This window comes from Gallinula chloropus (genome assembly GCF_964237585.1).
Source record: "Gallinula chloropus genome assembly, chromosome: Z".
In the NCBI taxonomy this organism is placed as follows: Eukaryota; Metazoa; Chordata; class Aves; order Gruiformes; family Rallidae; genus Gallinula; species Gallinula chloropus.
The window spans coordinates 30,748,870-30,768,065 of record NC_140089.1 but is presented as its reverse complement, the minus strand read 5'-3'; the positions used below and the strand labels follow the sequence as shown (position 1 = coordinate 30,768,065).

Sequence of the window (19,196 nt, the reverse complement as noted above, 5' to 3'; positions counted from 1 at the left end):
ACTGAACCGTGCCAACCTCTCAGCAGTTCCTTGATAGAGTTAAATAGTCATTTTACTAAATGTATTCAAAGCACTTGTTTTCAGTGATGTGATCTTCATAAAAAGAGAAGCATTCCAGCTTTTGTAGACCAGACCCACAGAACTACTGAGTGGGAAGCAAATTGGTTGGAATGCCAGCAGAATAAAATGCACTTCTGCACCCAGACACACACTTGTTTTGGTAAGCATGTTATATATCATGTGATGCCAGTCTTCCAACTCAGGATATTCTGTGATTCTATGATTTTGACTTGGCTTAATATTTATAGTTAGAAAGGGCAATTATTGCAAAATAAGGTCATATTCCAGTAGAAACGTTTCCATTACTCACCTTTTTGTAGTCATATGATGAAGCATAGAACAAATTGTTCTTAAACCCATGTTGGGAAACACATGTCTCAGAGTGACTGGCATGTTTACATCCTAGAATAGTTACTAGGTTTTCTGAAGAATACTGCAATTCCATATTAAGAGTTATTTCTCTGCGTATGTTTCATTATGGACCTTCAAGACTGATCAGAAAGAGAGGAGAAACTGGATCAGACCACCTACATGCCCATGTTCGTGGTTTGTATTTATATGTGAACCGAGTGAGAAATGAAGGGCAAACATTGTATTTATATGGGAACCATGTGGGAGATGAAGGCAAACATTGCAAAATCTATCAAACTCGACAGGATGAATACGGATCTGGTGTTCACTGTCCCAGTACAAAACCTAGGGAGTACCCTGTGAAGCTTGCCTGAATAAACACAAGGAGAAAGACAGTGGGTTCACTTGAGTAGGCTGTTATTTTGCAGACACCTGTTTTCTTCCCATTTTATGTTTTTTTTCCAAAATCTATGTATCAGTATCTATTTTTCCTTGACGAGCATGAAGAAGATTACATAAAGGATAAAAATCATAATACCCAGAATCAAATCGCTGTCATTTCTGTGTCACCACAGCTTGGGATGCATAATACATAGCCTGTGAGGAGTCCCCAACATTAAATGAGGCACAATGCTAATGCTTCATCCACAGTATCCAATGATCATCCTTCAGCTTTTACTGAGAAAACAGGTCCTTTCCAACCCCTACGATTCTGTGATTTCAAAATGCCATGTTTGTGATCTTTGATAGAGTATCCATTTTGTCCAGAAATTGTGTACAAATAGATAGAATTCCTATGAATCTCTATTGAAATTAAAAAAGGAACCCTAAAAGGCTCACCAATTAAAATTAACTTCTAATATATGGATTTGCAAATTTTAATCTTCTATTTAATACCTGTGATAGGTATCTGAGTGCTTATGGGAAGGCACACAGGCTGGACTGCTCTTGCAACCTTTGCTTTCTCAGCTGGAAAACATTACAGGCTTACAAGTCTTGTAAGCGAGTACAGGACAAGCATAGCTGAAGTCAGTAGAAAAATTAAGCGTATAGATCTAGTTCTTGAAACTGTTTAGGTTTTGCAGCTTCTGTTGAACACAAAGGTACTTGCACAAGCTCGCTGGCCCTTGTGATTTAACTCTGTGTATACATGGGAGAGCCACATACACCATTGCTCAGCAAATTCTCGAGAAAAGCCAGGTTTAAAAGAGGTCCTTGTTCATGTGCACATGCTGCCTTGAGTCATGTGACACTCTTGGCCTTGTGAGACTTCAATCTTGTGATCCTCTTCCCTAAGTTTTATTACAGTCCTGGAAATACTGACATCTTATCCCCCCTTCCTTCAGACTCCCACTAAGAATGGGATTTCAAAATAGTATGCCTCTTGCTGAGACAGCAAAATAAAATGCCCATGTTAGTCAGAGTCCTGTGCTATGTTGTAGATGTGGCTGTTCAGGTCTGAGGAGAAGTTTGCAAATGCAGTGTGAAAATCTGAACTAAGGGGCTCAAAAACTGAGCTTCTACCAGTAGAATCAAAGAGTTGCAGAAATACATGATTTTGCAGCAAGAACAGGACATTATCATTTAATTATTGACAAAGTGGGTGGAACCACTGAACAATCTGGTGTTTCAACATGTAAATGACAGTTATAATACCAGCCTAGGTCCTGTAAATAGCAGTGGAAGGTACCACTGTTAACGCCTGTTTGACAAAGGCTACGAGGTATTAAAACTGTGAGAACACTAGAGCCAGATTCTGAATCTCTCTGCTACAAAATGCAGACATGCTGCTAGTGCACAGCAAGTATATCTTTAAAAAATGAGAAGAAAAATAGACCTCACAGCAGTGGTGGTGTTTTCCCTCAATGTTTCCTACAAGAAGTACTCATGCTGTTGCTCTAATGGCAGTCAGAAATTGCCCTCATATAGACACACACACACACACAGAGTGAGTACTCCTGGACAGAGCATGGTGCTTAGGCATCAGCCAGCTTGTCTAATTGTATTTATTAACTCTGACTTGAAGTGGCACCTTAGTCACATAGCATAAATTATTCAGATCCCGGTATTTGTACAGTAAAGCCTTTGAGACATACCAACAAACGGGGATTATTGGAGACATCACAGTGGTATCCTGACTCAGCTGGCATAGTTATGTAGGTACAAAATGTTAACAAGTGTGTTGTCATTTTATTTTTGCTTTTTTTGGGCATCTGTTGGCACGTGCTTCTCAAGAGAAATGTGAAATACAAAATATGCAGAGGAGGGCAGGGGGAGAGGAGAGAAACCGAACAGAAAATGGGACTGAAAACATTAGTCTACTGTTATAAAGGGAGGTGCACTCGATGTAAAATGTCCAAATAGAATTTATTTGAGCAAGCTATAAGCAGGCATTACAGCGCTGGGCGGCCTGGAGCGCTCTTGCTCTGCCAAGGGGACGCACCTCACCCCTTTCAGTGTCTCTTTTTATAGGACAGTAGTCCCAGGTTTTCGTGGCACATCCTTCTGCAGCTGCGTGTAACATTGCTAGGGGGTCGTCCTGGTCCCTCAGGTGGTCGCGAGGGTGAAGATCGTATCATTCCTCTGCATCGTGGGTCAGTTCTCTTCCTTATCTGGTCATGCTGGCCCACCATGAGACAAGGTTTGTGCTTAGTCACTCAGCAAGAGGTCCCAACCCTTTCAAAGGGGAGAGTTATCGATGTGCCAACATGTCTGGGAGTGGCTTATCACTATTTTACACAACAATGAGTTTCACGAGGAGGTAAGGGGGGGGGGGGGGAAGAACTACTCCCCTTTTATCCTTATCTGTTTGAGAACAAATTCCTTATGGATTTATTTATTACGTCTACCATGCAAAAAAACCTTTATTGATTTGCTAGTTGATTCCTGATTAGAGACTTCCTTACACAATATGCCAGTGTTATGTGACAAACAGCCAGGACAGGGGTTAAGTAGCTGAATAGCAACACATGTTGCTTGGTTATGAAACTATTTTATTTTCACATCCTCAGGGCTGCTTAGTAAAACATGCTGACATCCTGCAGATTTCTATCAGCCTGTTTAGGACAGGGGACAGGGGTGGGAGGAGTATCATAGTTACCCATCTGTCGTTGTCTGTTTTGATAGTATTTACTTTGTTCTTGAATTTTGCCATGTTTATTTTCCATAAATCATGAGATCTTATCCTGGGATCTTGTTTATAATTGTCCATTAGTCTCTTTTGCTATTAGGTCTTTCTGTGGTACTTGAGCTGAGCCAGCAGTATGCCCTGGTGGCTAAGAGAGCCAATGGGATCCTGGGGTGCATCAGGAGGAGTGTGGCCAGCAGGTCAAAGGAGGTGATCCTCCCCCTCTACTCTGCCCTGGTCAGGCCCCACCTGAAGTATTGTGTCCAGTTCTGGGCTCCCTGGTATAAAAAGGACAGGGATCTCCTGGAGAGAGCCCAGAGAAGGTCACAAAGATGATTAAGGGCCTGGAGCATCTCCCTTATGAGGAGAGGCTGAATAAGCTGGGGCTGTTCAGTCTTGAGAAGACTAAGGGGGAATCTAATTAATGTCTATAAGTATCTTAAGTATGGGATGCAGGGGGAAATGGCCAGCCCCTTTTCAGTGGTCTGTGGAGACAGGACAAGGGGCAATGGCTGCAAGTTGGGGCACAGGAAGTTCCGCACCAACCTGCAGAAGAACTTTTTCCCAGTGAGGGTGACAGAGCCCTGGGACAGGCTGCCCAGGGAGGTGGTGGAGTCTCCTTCTCTGGAGATATTCAAGACCTATCTGGACACCTATCAGTGCAATATGAGCTGGGGAGCTGCTTTGGCAGGGAGGTTGGACCCGATGATCTCTGGAGGTCCCTTCCAACCCCTGCAATTCTGTGACTCTGTGATTCTGTGATGATTTATTCAAGTGAAAATCACATGGCATCATACCATGATATTTGTATAACTAACTCTCTCTACATTTGAAGACCGTGCCTGAGCATGGTTGTTCAGTAAAAGCAGAACTAGTGCAAGGAAGGTCTCTAGCACTTACTACTGTGTTATCTGCCCTACCCATCTTCTGGTCTGCTGCGTTGTGAGAAATAGCAAAGTCATACCATGTAGCTGTCGGAAGCTGCCCTGAGATGGCATCTTCTTTGATTTAACCAGGTTTGCTTTTAAAAACAGAGAAGTGAATAGGTTGCTAAAACACAGAACTAGATGGCCTAACTTGAGGTAAGAGCTGTTATCAGTCAGCATTGTGGTCGGCTCAGCAGAGCTTAACAAGCCAGGGAAACTGAGACAACTTTTGCTTCTTGGTTACTTTCATACTTTAAGGGAGAAAAATCAATGTGAGTGATTATGGGGATCAAGTGTGGCTCCATTTCTGCTCAGAGTTTTCCAAATCTCTGCTCAGTTCTCAGACTATTCATGCTTTCTTAAGGAAAAAAATCATGCTGCTGTGCAATGAAGATGCACCGAATGTTGATTGACTTTTAATTTTTGTTAATAGACAGTTATATTTGTGTACAGATAGGTCTATGCATCTATGCTTCCATATTGAAAAAAACCCACCCTTTAATATTTAAACATAGTGACATGCAGCGCTATATTTAAATATGTCAGTTAAAGCAGAAGGAGAGTAGTTACTACAGGAGTGGCTGCTCTAAGAATAGGAGTCCCAGATACCCTGATCTTGCACTGTCGCCGTTTTGTCATGTACCAAGATGACTGCTGTTAAAGCTAGCAGTGATGGCAACAAGGCACCACGGGGCTGTGCCCAGCTGGGGAGGGCACAGTGCTAAGGTTGCCCTCTGCTCAGGTTCATAGACCCTCATATGCCAGCCCTGCTCTTGCAACTGACACTTAGTTTGCCCTGCAAGGATTGCAAAATAGTTACATGGGGGTCGTGAAAACTGAAGACATGTGGCTTTTTTATTTTTTATATCCATCAGGCTGTTTGTATTAAGGTACATGCTTTGCTTCTCCATCAGTAAAACAATATGACAGTGTTTACACAATTGGAAAATACTTTGAGATTCTCAGGTGCAAGATACTGACTTGGTGCTTCACTAGCTTATAAAGCCACGGAGCCAGCTAATTAGATCCCATTCTCAGGAAATTCTGTGCTTCTTACAAAACAGATCAGAGGATGAATTCAATTAAAAAAAAAAAAAAAAGTCCCTGCCTTGAGTTTTCATATGTGAACTCATACCCAGGGCAGAAAATGAGGCCAAAACTGGCCACTTTGTTCCTTCAAGAGAGTAGCTGGGTTTGAGTTCTCAGAGCAGTAACTGCTGCCTGCTCTTTCAGAAACACAATTGATTATTTTGCTGCCACTTTTACCAGCAACTGTTTCCTCAAAGTTAGAAGTTCAAGTAAGCATGGTACTGTGAAGCTGGGGTGCCTGGCACTTTACTAAAAACAGTCCCTGCATTCAAGTGTATTTGCTGTAGTACAGTCTGCAGTACTTTGGTGGACTTCTGTTAATACATCACATCTGCTTATACAAAGCAGCTTGCAACACTGAGATCTCCAGTCCCAATTTTCGGAGAAAAACGAGCACAACATTATCCTGTTGTCCCAGCCTTCCAAAAATCAGAAACATTTCTGTAGCTGCTCTTCACAGACTGTATGTGTATGGTGCAAAGCCCAACTCTGCAAAAACACGCATGTTAGCTGGCTAGTGGCTGTGAAATTCGAGCAGCAGGCAGGGCAGTAACTTGTATAGAATCATAAAATCATGGAATATCCTGAGTTGGAAGGGACCCATAAGGATCACTGAGCCCAACTCCTGTACGTGTCCTCTGTAGGATTGCTCCGGCTGTTGGACAGCTATGAAGTGAAAGGCTGGTGCAGGACAAGCCTGTGCATCTACCTGCACGTAGGAATGACTTGCTCACTGCAGTTACCACATAGGACTGAAGAACAGCTTACTTTGTTCCTTCTTTCTGCTGTGAGGCTTCTTGTTTCTAAACCAGCAGCAGGCCCCTTTGCTAGAGCATTTACTTCATGACACTGCAGGAAGAGCTGTTTCTCATGACAAGTAAGGTTTCAGTATGTCAAGGCAGTGCACATGTTCTTGTTCTCCTGGGAAAAACCCAGATTTGAACAAGTGTCTGGCCAGATATCAAGGGTAAACCTTTTGATTGAAACAGACCTTTTTTGTTTGTTTATAGACCTAAGCAATCAGAGTCCCTGATTAGGAACTCACTAGTAGAGAAGTGCAACTTGTTACTCTTGTTTGTTAAAGGGCGTTATGAAGGAAAATTTATACAGACGACACTTACTGAGTGGGAAGTGGTGTGTAGAAAGTTTTAACTCCAGGAAAGCTGGTGTCCTCAGAGGTATAGACCTCAGTATATGCTAAAAGGGATTTGTGTGATCTTTGAGGCAGAAGCGCAGAATTGTAGATGGGTCTTGTGATTACCATGTCCAGGACCCCAGTGTCACAAGACCCAAGTCATCAGTCCTTTCCACAAGAGTTACTGAGCTCTAGCTAGAAACAAGATTGGGTTCTGCTCTGTGACTTTCACTGAAAAGCTTCTTCTGAACTTGCCTACTCTAAAATGCTCAAGAAGCCTAATCTCTACCCTGCATTTAGCACAGAGCCATTTAATACTTTTGTTTGTATGGCACTTTTGACTATTAAACAACTCCTTTCCATCCTGGTGATCTATGCCTCCGATAAACAAGCTTCTCAGCTGGGAATTCACCAAATTCTCCATCTCTATGTTTGTTGAATCAGACTCTGCTCCTGGCCTTGACCATTTAACAAGTCCAGACGCAGGTGCTGTCTCTGACATCTTTGCTCATATCTCACCAAGGTCTTCACCCTGCGATTGACGTTTTACTTCACAGGTCTTTGGGAGCATGAGGTATGTGCATGACAAACATACAGGAAATGAAAGATTTTACATGGAGGCCTAAATGCGTTGCTTTTGCTCAATAAATTTACAGCTGCCTCAGTTTCCTCAACAGTCTCAGACAGCTCCACGGATTAGGGTTGCAAAATTTTGGGGATGTACAGATGCATCCTTGAGCAGTTCATGGCTTCTTGCATGAGCTAGAAAATTCTCTGAGCTCACAGCACTTCAACTGACTTTACCATTCTTACAGAAATTCTGGTCCCTCTTGAAAGAAAAAATACTGACCTTCTGTTCCTTTTTCCCACCAAAAGCTTCTCTTTTCTCAGTGACATTCTCAGGTTTATGCCTTTCCCCCGATATCTCGCTTATTTTTTCTGCCAAGTTTTACTTTACTCCTTCATGAATACAAGGTGGAAAGGGTTATTTCACCATTTGTCAGCTTGGCCCTTTAATACAGCTGTGGCCAAGCTGGAGCATTGTTAAGACCAACAATTATCTGGTTTAGATCTGGTAAGAACATATTCATCATCTCACATGAAAAAGGTGGGTTTCATACATAAATACAGTCATTGAGTAGCATAGCAATTTTCTTGCCAGCAACATTTTCATTGCAATTAGAAATCTAAACTTTTGACTAGATAGAGTCCCTGCCTTGCCACAGAAAAACCTGTCTTTGCCAGCAGAGATTCATGCAATCATCTTGCCCCACTGCTTGAGAAACACGTATGTGTAAGGAATGTACTTAAACCCACTCCTTTTACTGCATATGGTTTGATTTATTTCCTTATATAAAGTAGTTTCTAACACAGACTTCACATGAAAGACTTTTCACTTCTCACTTGGAAAAGCCCATTAAGGAAAGAGGGTTGTGAGTAAACAAACCTCAGCGCCAAAAAAGGGGCAGTAAACATAAAAGACGGATGTAAATGCTCGATTAAAGTAAACTTGGTTCATGCTTCTTTCAAGTCACTTTTTAACAATGTTTGTGCAGTGTACCTACCTGCACCAGCTACATTTTACCATATGGTTCCATGTTGAAGCTGAGTGTAATGTTACAGGCTATAAAATAGTATTTCAGGGCACACTTGATAACATGCAAGGGGAAAGCAGGATGTCTTGTCAAACCAGATGGCAGCCATTGATCTGGGGCTGTACTCTCAGGCCACGCATTCATCGGGCTGTGAGGGAAGTCAGATAATTGCGAAGGATATGGAAGCTAATTCTAAAAACAAATTTACAATCAAAGGTCACTTTGTGTTAGAAAGGACTGCTGGAAGTTGCTTTGTTGACCTGTACCCCACAAGAAGAAAAGGCAACTTTGAAATTAGATCTGTTCCAATAACAGTGATTCTTTACAGTATATATATATGTATATATATATGCATATATATAAAAAAGATTAGTTTGTAGGGATTGACAGCAAAGTTTACTTGAAATCTCAGCTGGCATTTTAGTCTGGCATGGTGCATACCTTGCATTGGAACCTTCCATTACTTTTCTGACATGTACTTCCTCTATTCATCTCCATGTGTTTGTCCCAACTAGGAGAATGTCATAAGCATGCTAGTGTAATGTATCAAGATAGGCATTCAGTTAAAGTTGGTGTCATTTTTGTATGAAAAGATGTACAAAGAATCTACTCACTGGTTTACAGTCACAAAAAATACAGTTTACTGAATTTCAGTAATGAGCATTTTTCACAAGCAAGTATAAAATAATTCTTCTTTCTGGCTAAGGAACACTACAATGAGCAGTTCTCTGATGTGCCTTACTATGAATGAGGTATTTGCCATTTTAGTACAGGAACACTGGTAAAATGGGAGATAAAAATACCTAATGTTTTATGGTCTAATGATATCAGCTCTTCAGTCACTGTAAACCTCAAAATTATTAAAAAACCCCACCCAAACCAACAAAACACCACCAACACAAAACCCTTCAAACATTTTGCAGACAGTTTATCCGTATCTGAAAACTCCTACTTCAGCTGTTTCAAGGTAACAGAGTGTAAAAGAGTAGCTGAAGCAGAAAGAACAGAGACTCATCGTATCACACACGTATCATATGCTCAGTGCTTTACAGAAAAAACAACTCATGCATAAATTCAGAGATACATATAGACCAGTCAAGCTGCTGACAAGCTAAGTTTCAAATACTAAGATGCGACTAACTTATTTTTTAATGACCCTGATTCATTTCTTGTTGTGGTTCATGATTATCCAGTGAGAGCTGGTAAAAACAGAAACTTGTAAACCAACAGACGTTTCTGGGTATTCTTATTATTATTACAGGAAATAATGCTATTGCTCCTTTCATGTGAAATGCAGTGGATAGGGTATAGGATTGTTGTGCAAAACTGAGCTGCCTCTGCCCAGGGATGCCAGCTGAACCTTTCAGTGCACAGACTATGAAGAGGGAAAGCAGGGTGGTGTTTGCCAAGCCTGTAATACTGTCAGGAAGTGCTGCCCACCCCTATTCCTCCCTGCCCATGCCAAGGCAATATTTACTAAGCAGCATAAAATAATGTCAGGATGACTTTAATTGCTGTAAGGAGCAATGATGATCACCATAATCTAATTCCGAAGACTGTAATGCACTATTTGTGTTTGAATGACTTCATCTGAGGAAAAAAAGGAATAGAGCAATGTGCAAAGTCCTCCCAGGAACACAGTGGGTTAAATTTTTCACTGTGGCTGAAAGAAGGGCTCATAGTTCCCAGAGGAGTACAAATCTGGCATCAGGAGAAATCACTTAACCTTATGCACTGACCCTCACATGTTGCTTGATGGAGCAAGCCACAGCAGTCCCCAAGCTGCTACTGCAGCTGAAGCTAAACAATGCTTCAAGAAGCCACCTCTCGCTCTCTGACATCTACCTGATTTGCCATGTCATCAAGGACATAGCAAGCCTGGTGCAGATTTGTCTCAGCTGATTTCAGTGGCTACAACTGAGCACTTAAAGGTACAATATGCATAGATATTAAAGTGTAGAGGTGATGGCAGAGAGAAAGAGATGAATTTTTCTCTTCCACAAGTAAAATCAACAGCAGCCCTGCTATTTAAAGTCAGCTACCCTGGTGAAGCAGAAAAGGCTGTAAATGCTGTCTTTCTGTTCTCACAGCAGCACTGTATGTCCACTCTGTGCTGGAGTAAATAGTTGCAAGAAGCAGCTCCCATTTAAATCCAGAGCAAGTACCATGAAGAAAATTTTAACGTTACATTTGTGTGTGTGTGTGAAACAGGTATTATTCTTCCAGGAGCAGGATAATGACAGAAGTAGTTGCTTTGTGAACACCTTTCTTCAGTCTCATTTTAGGGGAAAAGCACAGCCAACCAGAGCCCGTGATGTTTGAAAATAGTAGACAAATCCTACCCAACGTCCTTCTCTCACTGTCTGGTGACAGTCTAAGACACAGTTTTTTTCCTGTTGGGCATTTTTCAAAACTGGCACTGCAGAAGCTGTGCCAGGTGCACAGCATATCCAGAGTTGAATGGATCATTTTTTAGGCATTCCAGTAATAAGAGATAAAATAGTTTTAAGTTCCTGGCATGGGAAAGACTCAACTTTTCCTCGGAAAAAACAGAATTACTTTTTTTAAAAAAAAGTGGAGAAATTTGGCGGAGCATCATTTTCACTTTTGCTTCCAAATTCCTCCTAAAGAAAGTTCTGTTGAGTAATCAGTTCAAATGTAAAACTTCTTACTGTCATGGAGCGTAGCATCACAGTTCGTGTTTTTTTAAGCTGACTTACTTATGGGGTTTTACATAAACCATGCATTAAAATTCTGTTCTGTGACATAGTGTTGATCTACTGTTGGTGGTGGGATTTTTTTGTTTGCTCGTTCTTTAACTTCAACCACTTTTGTGATATGAAATATCTTCCATATATTGCCATGCCAGTGGGCACGCGTGGTAATTTCCATTTTAATGTGTTGGAAAGTTTGGAAATGAGATACAGGCATGTAATGATGTATCTGTACCTGAAAGATTACTGTTTTGACATAAGATAGCATGTACAGTTTTTATTCAAATTCCCACAAGACGTTTGAATCCAAGCACCATTCCTGACACTGGAACAGTTAATAAAGGCATTCTTGAACAAAAATTCTTTGAGCAAGAGGAAGTCCAAAAGTAAAGTGTATCAAAGGCACTCAGATAACCTCTTCAAAATGGTAAACCACATTTCATGACAACATAATTCTCAGTAGCTTCAAGATACGTTATCTGAAGAGGCATAGCTTTCCTTTGCTGCAGTGCCGATAAATCCCCATGAGTTCACTGTTCATCCCAAAGCTAAAGTGCAGTAACTTTCCTTTGAAGTCCCCAAAAACAGAAACAAAAAGTGCAAATTACAGCATGTGACATGAAAAATTTTCAGACTCACTCCTGCTGCCTCTTGAAGCTGTGACAGTTGACAACTATAAAGCCTCAGTTTGAGAATTAAGATCAGCGCCTTAAAGAAAGAAAATGGAATAGGATTATTGTAAAAACCTGCAATAATTTAAGCAAATGAGTAGCCTGATTTTAACAACTGAGTGGTAAAGAGTGAAAACTCTATCTTCACTCTATGCAAGTTTTTCTGGGTCATGCTGAAGTTTCAATGACTCTATTAATTACAAAGATATCCTGTCGCAATCTTTTCAGAGGAAAGAATTCTCCCCTCTCTCTCTCCCTTTCTCTGTGTTCCAAATTCTGATCTTTCTATTACATCAAATGTATCACAGACTACCAGCCATATAAATGAAATAAGAAAACTGAAATCACGTTAGACAGCATCCACAGGAATGCTTATCAGTAAAATCTGTGCATCTAAAAAAAAATATTGCAGAACTGGAACTTCAGTGATGAGGTCAAATGTCCTATGTCTTCAGTTCTGATACAGCTTGAGCTGTAAGTTAAGATGATAACATGAACAATCCATCTTCCTGTAACCAGGGCCATGTGGGTCATTTCCAAGGGTCTCTGGTAAAGTATTTGTGGCTTTTATGCTTCAACTACCTACTCATCATGGAAAAAAGGTTCTTTCCAGCATTTCTTAAAAATATATGATGCTGAGAAATATAAATGTTTGTCATATGACTTCCTGAACATTGCACTAAGATTTTCGGTCATTAAAATGAAGAAGTAAAACAAAACCACGAAACGCTCTAGCTCTCCTTTAATTCTTTCATTTCAGTAAGCACACAGAGCAGGCTAGGCCCTACCAAGTGAAAAGATTTTATAACAGTAACATGAAAAGCCAGGGGAAGCCACACCACGCTCAGACAACGTGCACTGTACTTCTGTCTGGACACGCATGGACACTGCCCTCCAGATCGCTGCTTGCATCGAGCTTTTGTTCGTGTGCACGTGGCATAATTCCACTGAAGTTTCACACCACCACGTGAAAACTAAGAAAGGGCCTTTGACCACAGCAGGTGCTGATTTTGGAGAGGTGAAAGTGTTTTTCTGAAAGTGTAACTAGGCAGCCTTGTGTCTGGCCTCAGTAGGCCACCAAGGGACAGCAACTGAACCCAATACCTAACATGAGCTACAGCCACTCTCCTGACAATATATCACACTTTTACTGACAGGTAACAAAACCCGAGTTATGTAAGTAGGTGTTTTAAGACCTTTCTTACCATACTGCTTTACAGGTCTCTATAGTGGTTTTGGGTGGGTTTTTTAGTTCAATTTTAGTGCAGGGCAGTTACGTGCATCCTGATACTTTTTTTAGGCATTACCTTCCCCCTGCAACATAAAATTCCCTGAATGTCTAGGAAAGTCACTTACTCAGAAGATGAGAAGTGGCTCAGTGGGCGATCTAATAGTCTAGATAAATGAGGTATCCTTTTATTTGTTGTTAAAACCTTTGGCCTGAGACAAAAGTATAACAGACTTAGCACAGAAAACTTGATGCCTTCCAAATCAGCCAGCTTTCAATGTAAATCCTACTTAGCTGAGGCTACTAGAACTGCAGTTAGTGTGCAATGTATACCAAGCTATGTATGTAAGCTATCTGTTTCTCAGTGAAAGGGAACCAGCCTTTATAAATCTTTACCTCACCTGTGAGAAAATCATACCATTAGATATTGAACTTTTAGGCAATTGAAGGAAAGTTTAATTTAAATTACAAACTAGCCTCTGTTTTGATGTTTTGATTGTTTAATAGATTTATAATGATCTTAGCTGTAAGAAATAAAAAGCAGTAAGCACAAACATAAAAGCCCTATGACTTACCATTCTCATCTTTCAGGTTAGGGTTCAGTTTTCTATTCCTTTCTGTTAAAGGAATGTTAAAGGTTAAACATTTCCAGATTTGAAAGAAACTTTACAATTCAACAAACTTTTAGCTTAAACTGGGCTTTAAGCACATTTAATGTTATTGTTAACGTGTATCAAACACATAAACTTCACTACACTTCTACTCTACAAATTTTGAACCATATTCTGAAGTCCTTAATAGCAAGACCTTCATTTCATGATGATAAACACATTTGTCTGAGTTTACTGGAGTCTATTCATATGTAAGAAAAGACAAGAATAATAGCCTGCTTGCTTCATTACTTTTCCACTATTGCACTTGCAAACAAGGAAAGAAACACTATTCATAATAGCCCAGTACAGCACACCATTTTAGCTGCACAGCCTGAATAGAGATCAAAAATAAAGCCATATGCGGCAGCTACAACTTTGTAACCATGAAGAAAAACACTTTTCAAATTATGTTTTACAGCCCTCCTTACCCAAGCCAAAGCTTGTTTGTGTTCATTACAGAACAGTAGCTGCTCAGATTTAAAAAAAAAAAAAAAATTCCATATACCTTGTCACATGTGAGCTACAACGTGATAAAAATAAAACCCAATTCAAATGATCAAAGATCTTATTTTAAAGCAAACCTAGAAATAAAATGTGATCAAAGTCACACAGGCATGCCTAGTGTTACTGAAATTTCTAAGTTTTTTCACAGTAAGAATAAGTTAAAAGATCCACTATCTGAAGTAAAATGTACCTTTTTTGGGTTGCCCATTCTTGAATGACTTTCTCTTTTGAAAGATTATTAGTGCAGAGGAAAGGACAGCTACCATCACACACGTGGGGACGATAAATAAGATCAGGGATTTTTGTCTGCTATACTGTGTACCCATAAAAGCTGCCAAAAGCATGAAAAGAAAGTAAATTTATAACTTTTAAACCAGGCATCATTTATGAAGTTATAGGTTCTGATTCTCCAAAGAATCTTGCTCTTACTGAACAAAAGATTCTTAAATTTTTCCAGCATAGTATTTTACACTCTTTCTATGAATGCTTTATTCTGCAATTTTACTATAAGAAGCTTTACAAAAAATGAGATCTTTCATTTGTACAGCATTTGAGTGAGCACTGATGCAATTTATCTGTATCCCATCTGAAAAACAATTAATTAGAAGTCTAGATCAGGTAGGACACACATGCAAATTAAAGAGTTTCCTCTGTGCTGGCAACAAATAATGGGAATTACCCTAAAATGAAAGTACAAATAAAAGTGACAGGCTGTCCTGTTGGAGTATGAGCTAGCTGAGTCTTCAAAAGCATAAATAATAACTAATTTTTTTTCTTTTCTTTTCCAGAGCATCAGCATTATACTGTTTTCTAGAACCAAATTTCAGTGATGGAGCCTAGGACACAATACATGTACAAACATGTTCTGTCTTGTACAAGTCTGAGGTAATACAAACCTAAAGTGGAAATGTGAGCTGAAGTTTCTCCATTCAGTTCTTTATTCCAGAACACGCAGCTGTAGTTCTCACTCATATTTGGTTTGAACGTCAGGATGCTGGTGACATTGTAGAGACCATCTGCAGTCAGTGTATAGGTGGTATTTGCATACCCACTGAGATTGAAGTTCTTCTCGTTTTTCCAGAAAACCTCTGCCAGGGGAAAGCCTTCTGACTGGCATGTAAAAACAAACTTGTCCTCACCTTCTTCTCTCATTACTTTAGTGTTTATTTTCCTGTATGATGCTGCATAAGAAGATGCTTAGTGAAATTCCTTTATACAACAATAGTAATTTTCCCACTTCACTTTCCCTGCTTCCCTTTATTATTTTGTGTGTGGCTGTATGAGGTATGAGGTATACTTATTTGAAATGATGGAGGATGTTTTGTAGTTCAATATTTGTTATTCGATCCTTCTCACGTCTACAAGGACAGAACTTACTCCACTGCTTTATGCAAAGTAGCAGTTCACACTGAATTTATAATTTATCAATACAGTGAAAACAAGTGAGGTCTCATGGGACTCTATTTTCACTTTTTGAATATGCCAATTCAAGAAAAAGGCTGGTTCTAATATTTATTTTACCATATCTTATAAATCAGTGTGATATATTCACCATATTAGAGCAAAATGAACTTAGAGTTTCTGTGAGGACAGTTCAGAGGAGCCAAAGTGGGTCTGTAAAATGGCTGTAATCCATTTTTCCATTTGACAGAGCTCATTATCAAAATGCACAAGTGGGAAATGAACGCTACCTTGTATCACTCAGACATACTGCAGTTAGTGGGAAACACCAGAGACCTCACAGAGGACTGCTCTGTCACACTATCCAGTAACTGAACGCCTTTATTACTAATGCCCATTGGGCTTTGACAAGCACAGAAAAGCACATGCCCTTGCTCTGGGAGTTGCAGTCACTCGGGGAATTCCTGGTCACATGGGCAGTTGCAGCAGAGCTCATCAGTAAATTAAAGCACCTCTGAGAAACTTTTGGGAATGGCCAGAGATGGCCCAACAGGGGTCAAATAGGGACCGGGGGTAGGGGCACTGGAGAGGAAGGTGTGGGAAGGAGAAGGGATGAAAGATGGAGGGTGAGCAGTTGTTCTCCCTCTGTGACACAAGCTGCTCCTAGAGATGCTCAGCTGGCCATTGAAACAAAGACTAGCAACCTCTAAGACACCTGCTTCGGATCTCCTGGGGTCTTGGTGAGAGAAGTAGCAACAAACTGCTCCAAATGAATCAATTTCTACAAGCCTGTAGGAATTAAATAGAGACATCTTTATGAATATATGTTTACGTTCAATTCAGCCACCAACCTTTTACTTCCAAAGTAATGTACTTGTAGTCCACACCCTGGTAGTCAATGAGACAAAGGTATGATCCCGCGTCTGTGATCTTCACTCTGGTGATCTGAAGGAGAGCTTGCCCCAAATTCAGTTCACTGTGCAGAAGTGTTGCTCTCCCTGTGTAATCGTGATGTTGGGATAGAGGTAATTCGTTCCCATTGCGCAGCATGTACACTTCCTTTGATTTTGTCTGTCCCTGTCTTTTTACCTCCCAGACAACTGTCAGGAGCCCTCTGTTTAGCGAGCCGTTCACAGGGAACCTGCACTCCAGGGTCACGTTGCTCCCATACTCCACAACATATCGCTGTTGAGGAACTTCAACTGTAAATAAAGCTAGAGCAGGAAAAAAAAAGAGTTTCATTTTTTGTATTAAAATATGTTCTGATTTTTTTTTTTTTAACTCAAGCAAAAAGGTGCTGTGTAGTCAGGCGTATCATTACTGGTTTGACTAAAAGTTTTAAGCTTTTTTTGTCCCTATTCACACTAATGTTTTGGCCACATCAGTTGTATTTATAGCAAGTCTTCTATATTCTGTATTAAGCAGAGTCTGAAATACAAGGTCAAAATGAGCAAGACGCTTTTTTTAATGACATTTTAGATGTAATTTGAGTCTGAGTCAGTGATTACACAGGAAGCACTTCTGTGAAACTCTGAGTGTATTTATTGTCCTAAGGTTCTGGCAAAAGCAACAGTTAATTTTGGAAACAGTAAATCTAGTTTCATTGACCCTTACAAAGAGAAAATCCAGTGCAACTCCTGTGAAACAAGTAAGAGTTGCACTGCATAAGCACATGTATCTTGGAAGAATTGGTGTGTAGCAGTTACAGCCTTCCACAAGCCTGGGACCACATGAGCATCATTTGATTCCATGTGTCTGCACAGATATATGGAACAGAGTTACAGGAAGTACTTCACAATAATCTTCTTAGCCATTTGCTGAATCTGAAATTCACGTTGTAAATTTACCATTACAGATTTGCAATTTACCATTTCAAAGCATCTCAGTAAAGGAGAGCTGTTTATAATACATAGTTCAATGTATCTGGTTATTACTTCTATATTGGACGGACCATTTATTGGTAGATTTAATTCAATAGCACTTGGAAATACCAGTAGTGACATTGAAAAGAGAAGTGCCCTCAGATGTTCATATACTATGCTTTAAAGGCTCTCAGTTGTGGAACATGACGGACATCCGTCCTGTGCTCAATTAGCACCCTGTGCCTTCTGCAAAACCTCAGGTGTCACTGGCTGTTCATGCAGGTATCACTGGAGGTGTTGAAGCCCATGTACTGGTGGCGTTGCAGTGATGGTGCAATGGTTCTGATGGTGGCATTAAAGGCAGTTTCCTCACTCACCTGAAACCACATAGAGCTGTGTTTCCAGCAACAACATTGTGAGGAATTGGAACATTTTTGCAGGTGGATCTGAAACAGAAGTTGAGTTGTATCAGAATTTACAATAGCTACCTTCTGCTGAGATGAGTTAGAGCCATGCTAGCCTCCAAAGCCCATTGCAGCTAAAAATCAGCCAAAATAAAAGCAAACACTAGCCTACCAGTACAAACAAAGAAAATCCTGATTAAAACAGCCTGGGAACACACATGGAATATGAACCACTGACCTATGTCAATGAAGGGAAAGCAAACGTTTCTACGGCTTCACCCACGAGGCTTTCGGGATCCGTAGTTTCCAGGCAGTCTGAAGCAGTCAGACAGGGCAGTACTTTTACAAAAAACTTCACACTGAAACTCTACACGTGAATAATAAAAATTAGTTGCAGTTGGCTTCTCACAAGTGGGAGAGCTTCATAAAAAATCACAGGCAAACTCTTCTAACTGCCTGCATTAACACCTATCTAGTTTACAAGACTGCCAACACTGATTGTCTTTCAACTCCACTTTGCACACCTTTCTGAGGATACTTCCTGTAGGAGCTCTTTAGCCACAAGACCAACAGCTACTTGTAACTCAGGTGTGGGAAATCTTGGGGTGGGTAAATTAATGTTTGCTTCAGAATGGAATAGATTTTAAGACATAGTGCTGCTAATTCTCTAATCCTTTCACTTTGCCTGTGACAGTTGTTTCAGACTTCCTGTTCCAGTAACAAGGAAAACATTGTTCACACCCTTGTATATAGATCAAAGTAACTAAAAAGCAAAAAAAAAAAAAAACCAAACCCAAAATTAGACACAACATTTATAACAAAATTAATGAGATGTTAGATAAGAAGAAAGAATTCTTTTGAATAAAGCATGCTAACATATAGTATAATATGAAAAACTAGTGAAGGAAATCCAGAAATAAGCATAAGGAAGTAAAGAAGAGAAGGAGCAATTTTAAACTTCCCCAGAGCTAGACTTACTGGAGAGGGCTTTTATTTTACTTCCCCATTGATCTGTGACTCAGCTTTAAACACTGTGGTACTAACTTTCTCAGGTGCTGAATTTTTCTGATTGCTTCCACCTTGGAGCTCTTGGTGCCTCACAAAGTCTGGCTCAAGCTTTATCAAAGTTACCAGACAGAATTAGAGGTCTTTTCCTGGAAATTTAGATATTAGTCTTTCGACATCATATCTACAGGTGCCCTTGAGATGGCACTACTTAACGTGTGATAAATTGCAATTATTTTAGCTGAGAAATAAACAAGATCAGCATCAATATCTGCGTTTCTTGCATTCAGAAACAGAGATCCTGTACTTCTCAGACAGATGTGTTGAATTTCACTCATTATATAGCCACCAGTGTTTCACAGTTAATGTCTTGCTGTCCTCAGTCTCCTGCTGTGTTCGCTTCTCCATGCAGCCTACCTAGAAACAAGTGGACATTGAGGGACGAACTAAATGAGGAACAGAACAGAACTT

General features: G+C 40.2%; 1 protein-coding gene across 1 annotated transcript; it reads right to left on the bottom strand.

Moving 5' to 3' along the window:
• Window positions 1-12,399: 12,399 nt before the first annotated feature.
• On the bottom strand, window positions 12,400-17,748 carry LOC311203639 (programmed cell death 1 ligand 2-like; the record flags this gene model as incomplete). Its single annotated transcript, XM_084278392.1, has 6 exons — window positions 12,400-12,452; window positions 13,472-13,513; window positions 14,244-14,384; window positions 14,950-15,234; window positions 16,306-16,668; window positions 17,694-17,748. The coding sequence occupies 6 exons, from the start codon at window positions 17,746-17,748 to the stop codon at window positions 12,400-12,402; spliced, it is 939 nt and encodes a 312-aa protein (XP_084134518.1).
• Window positions 17,749-19,196: the final 1,448 nt, after the last annotated feature.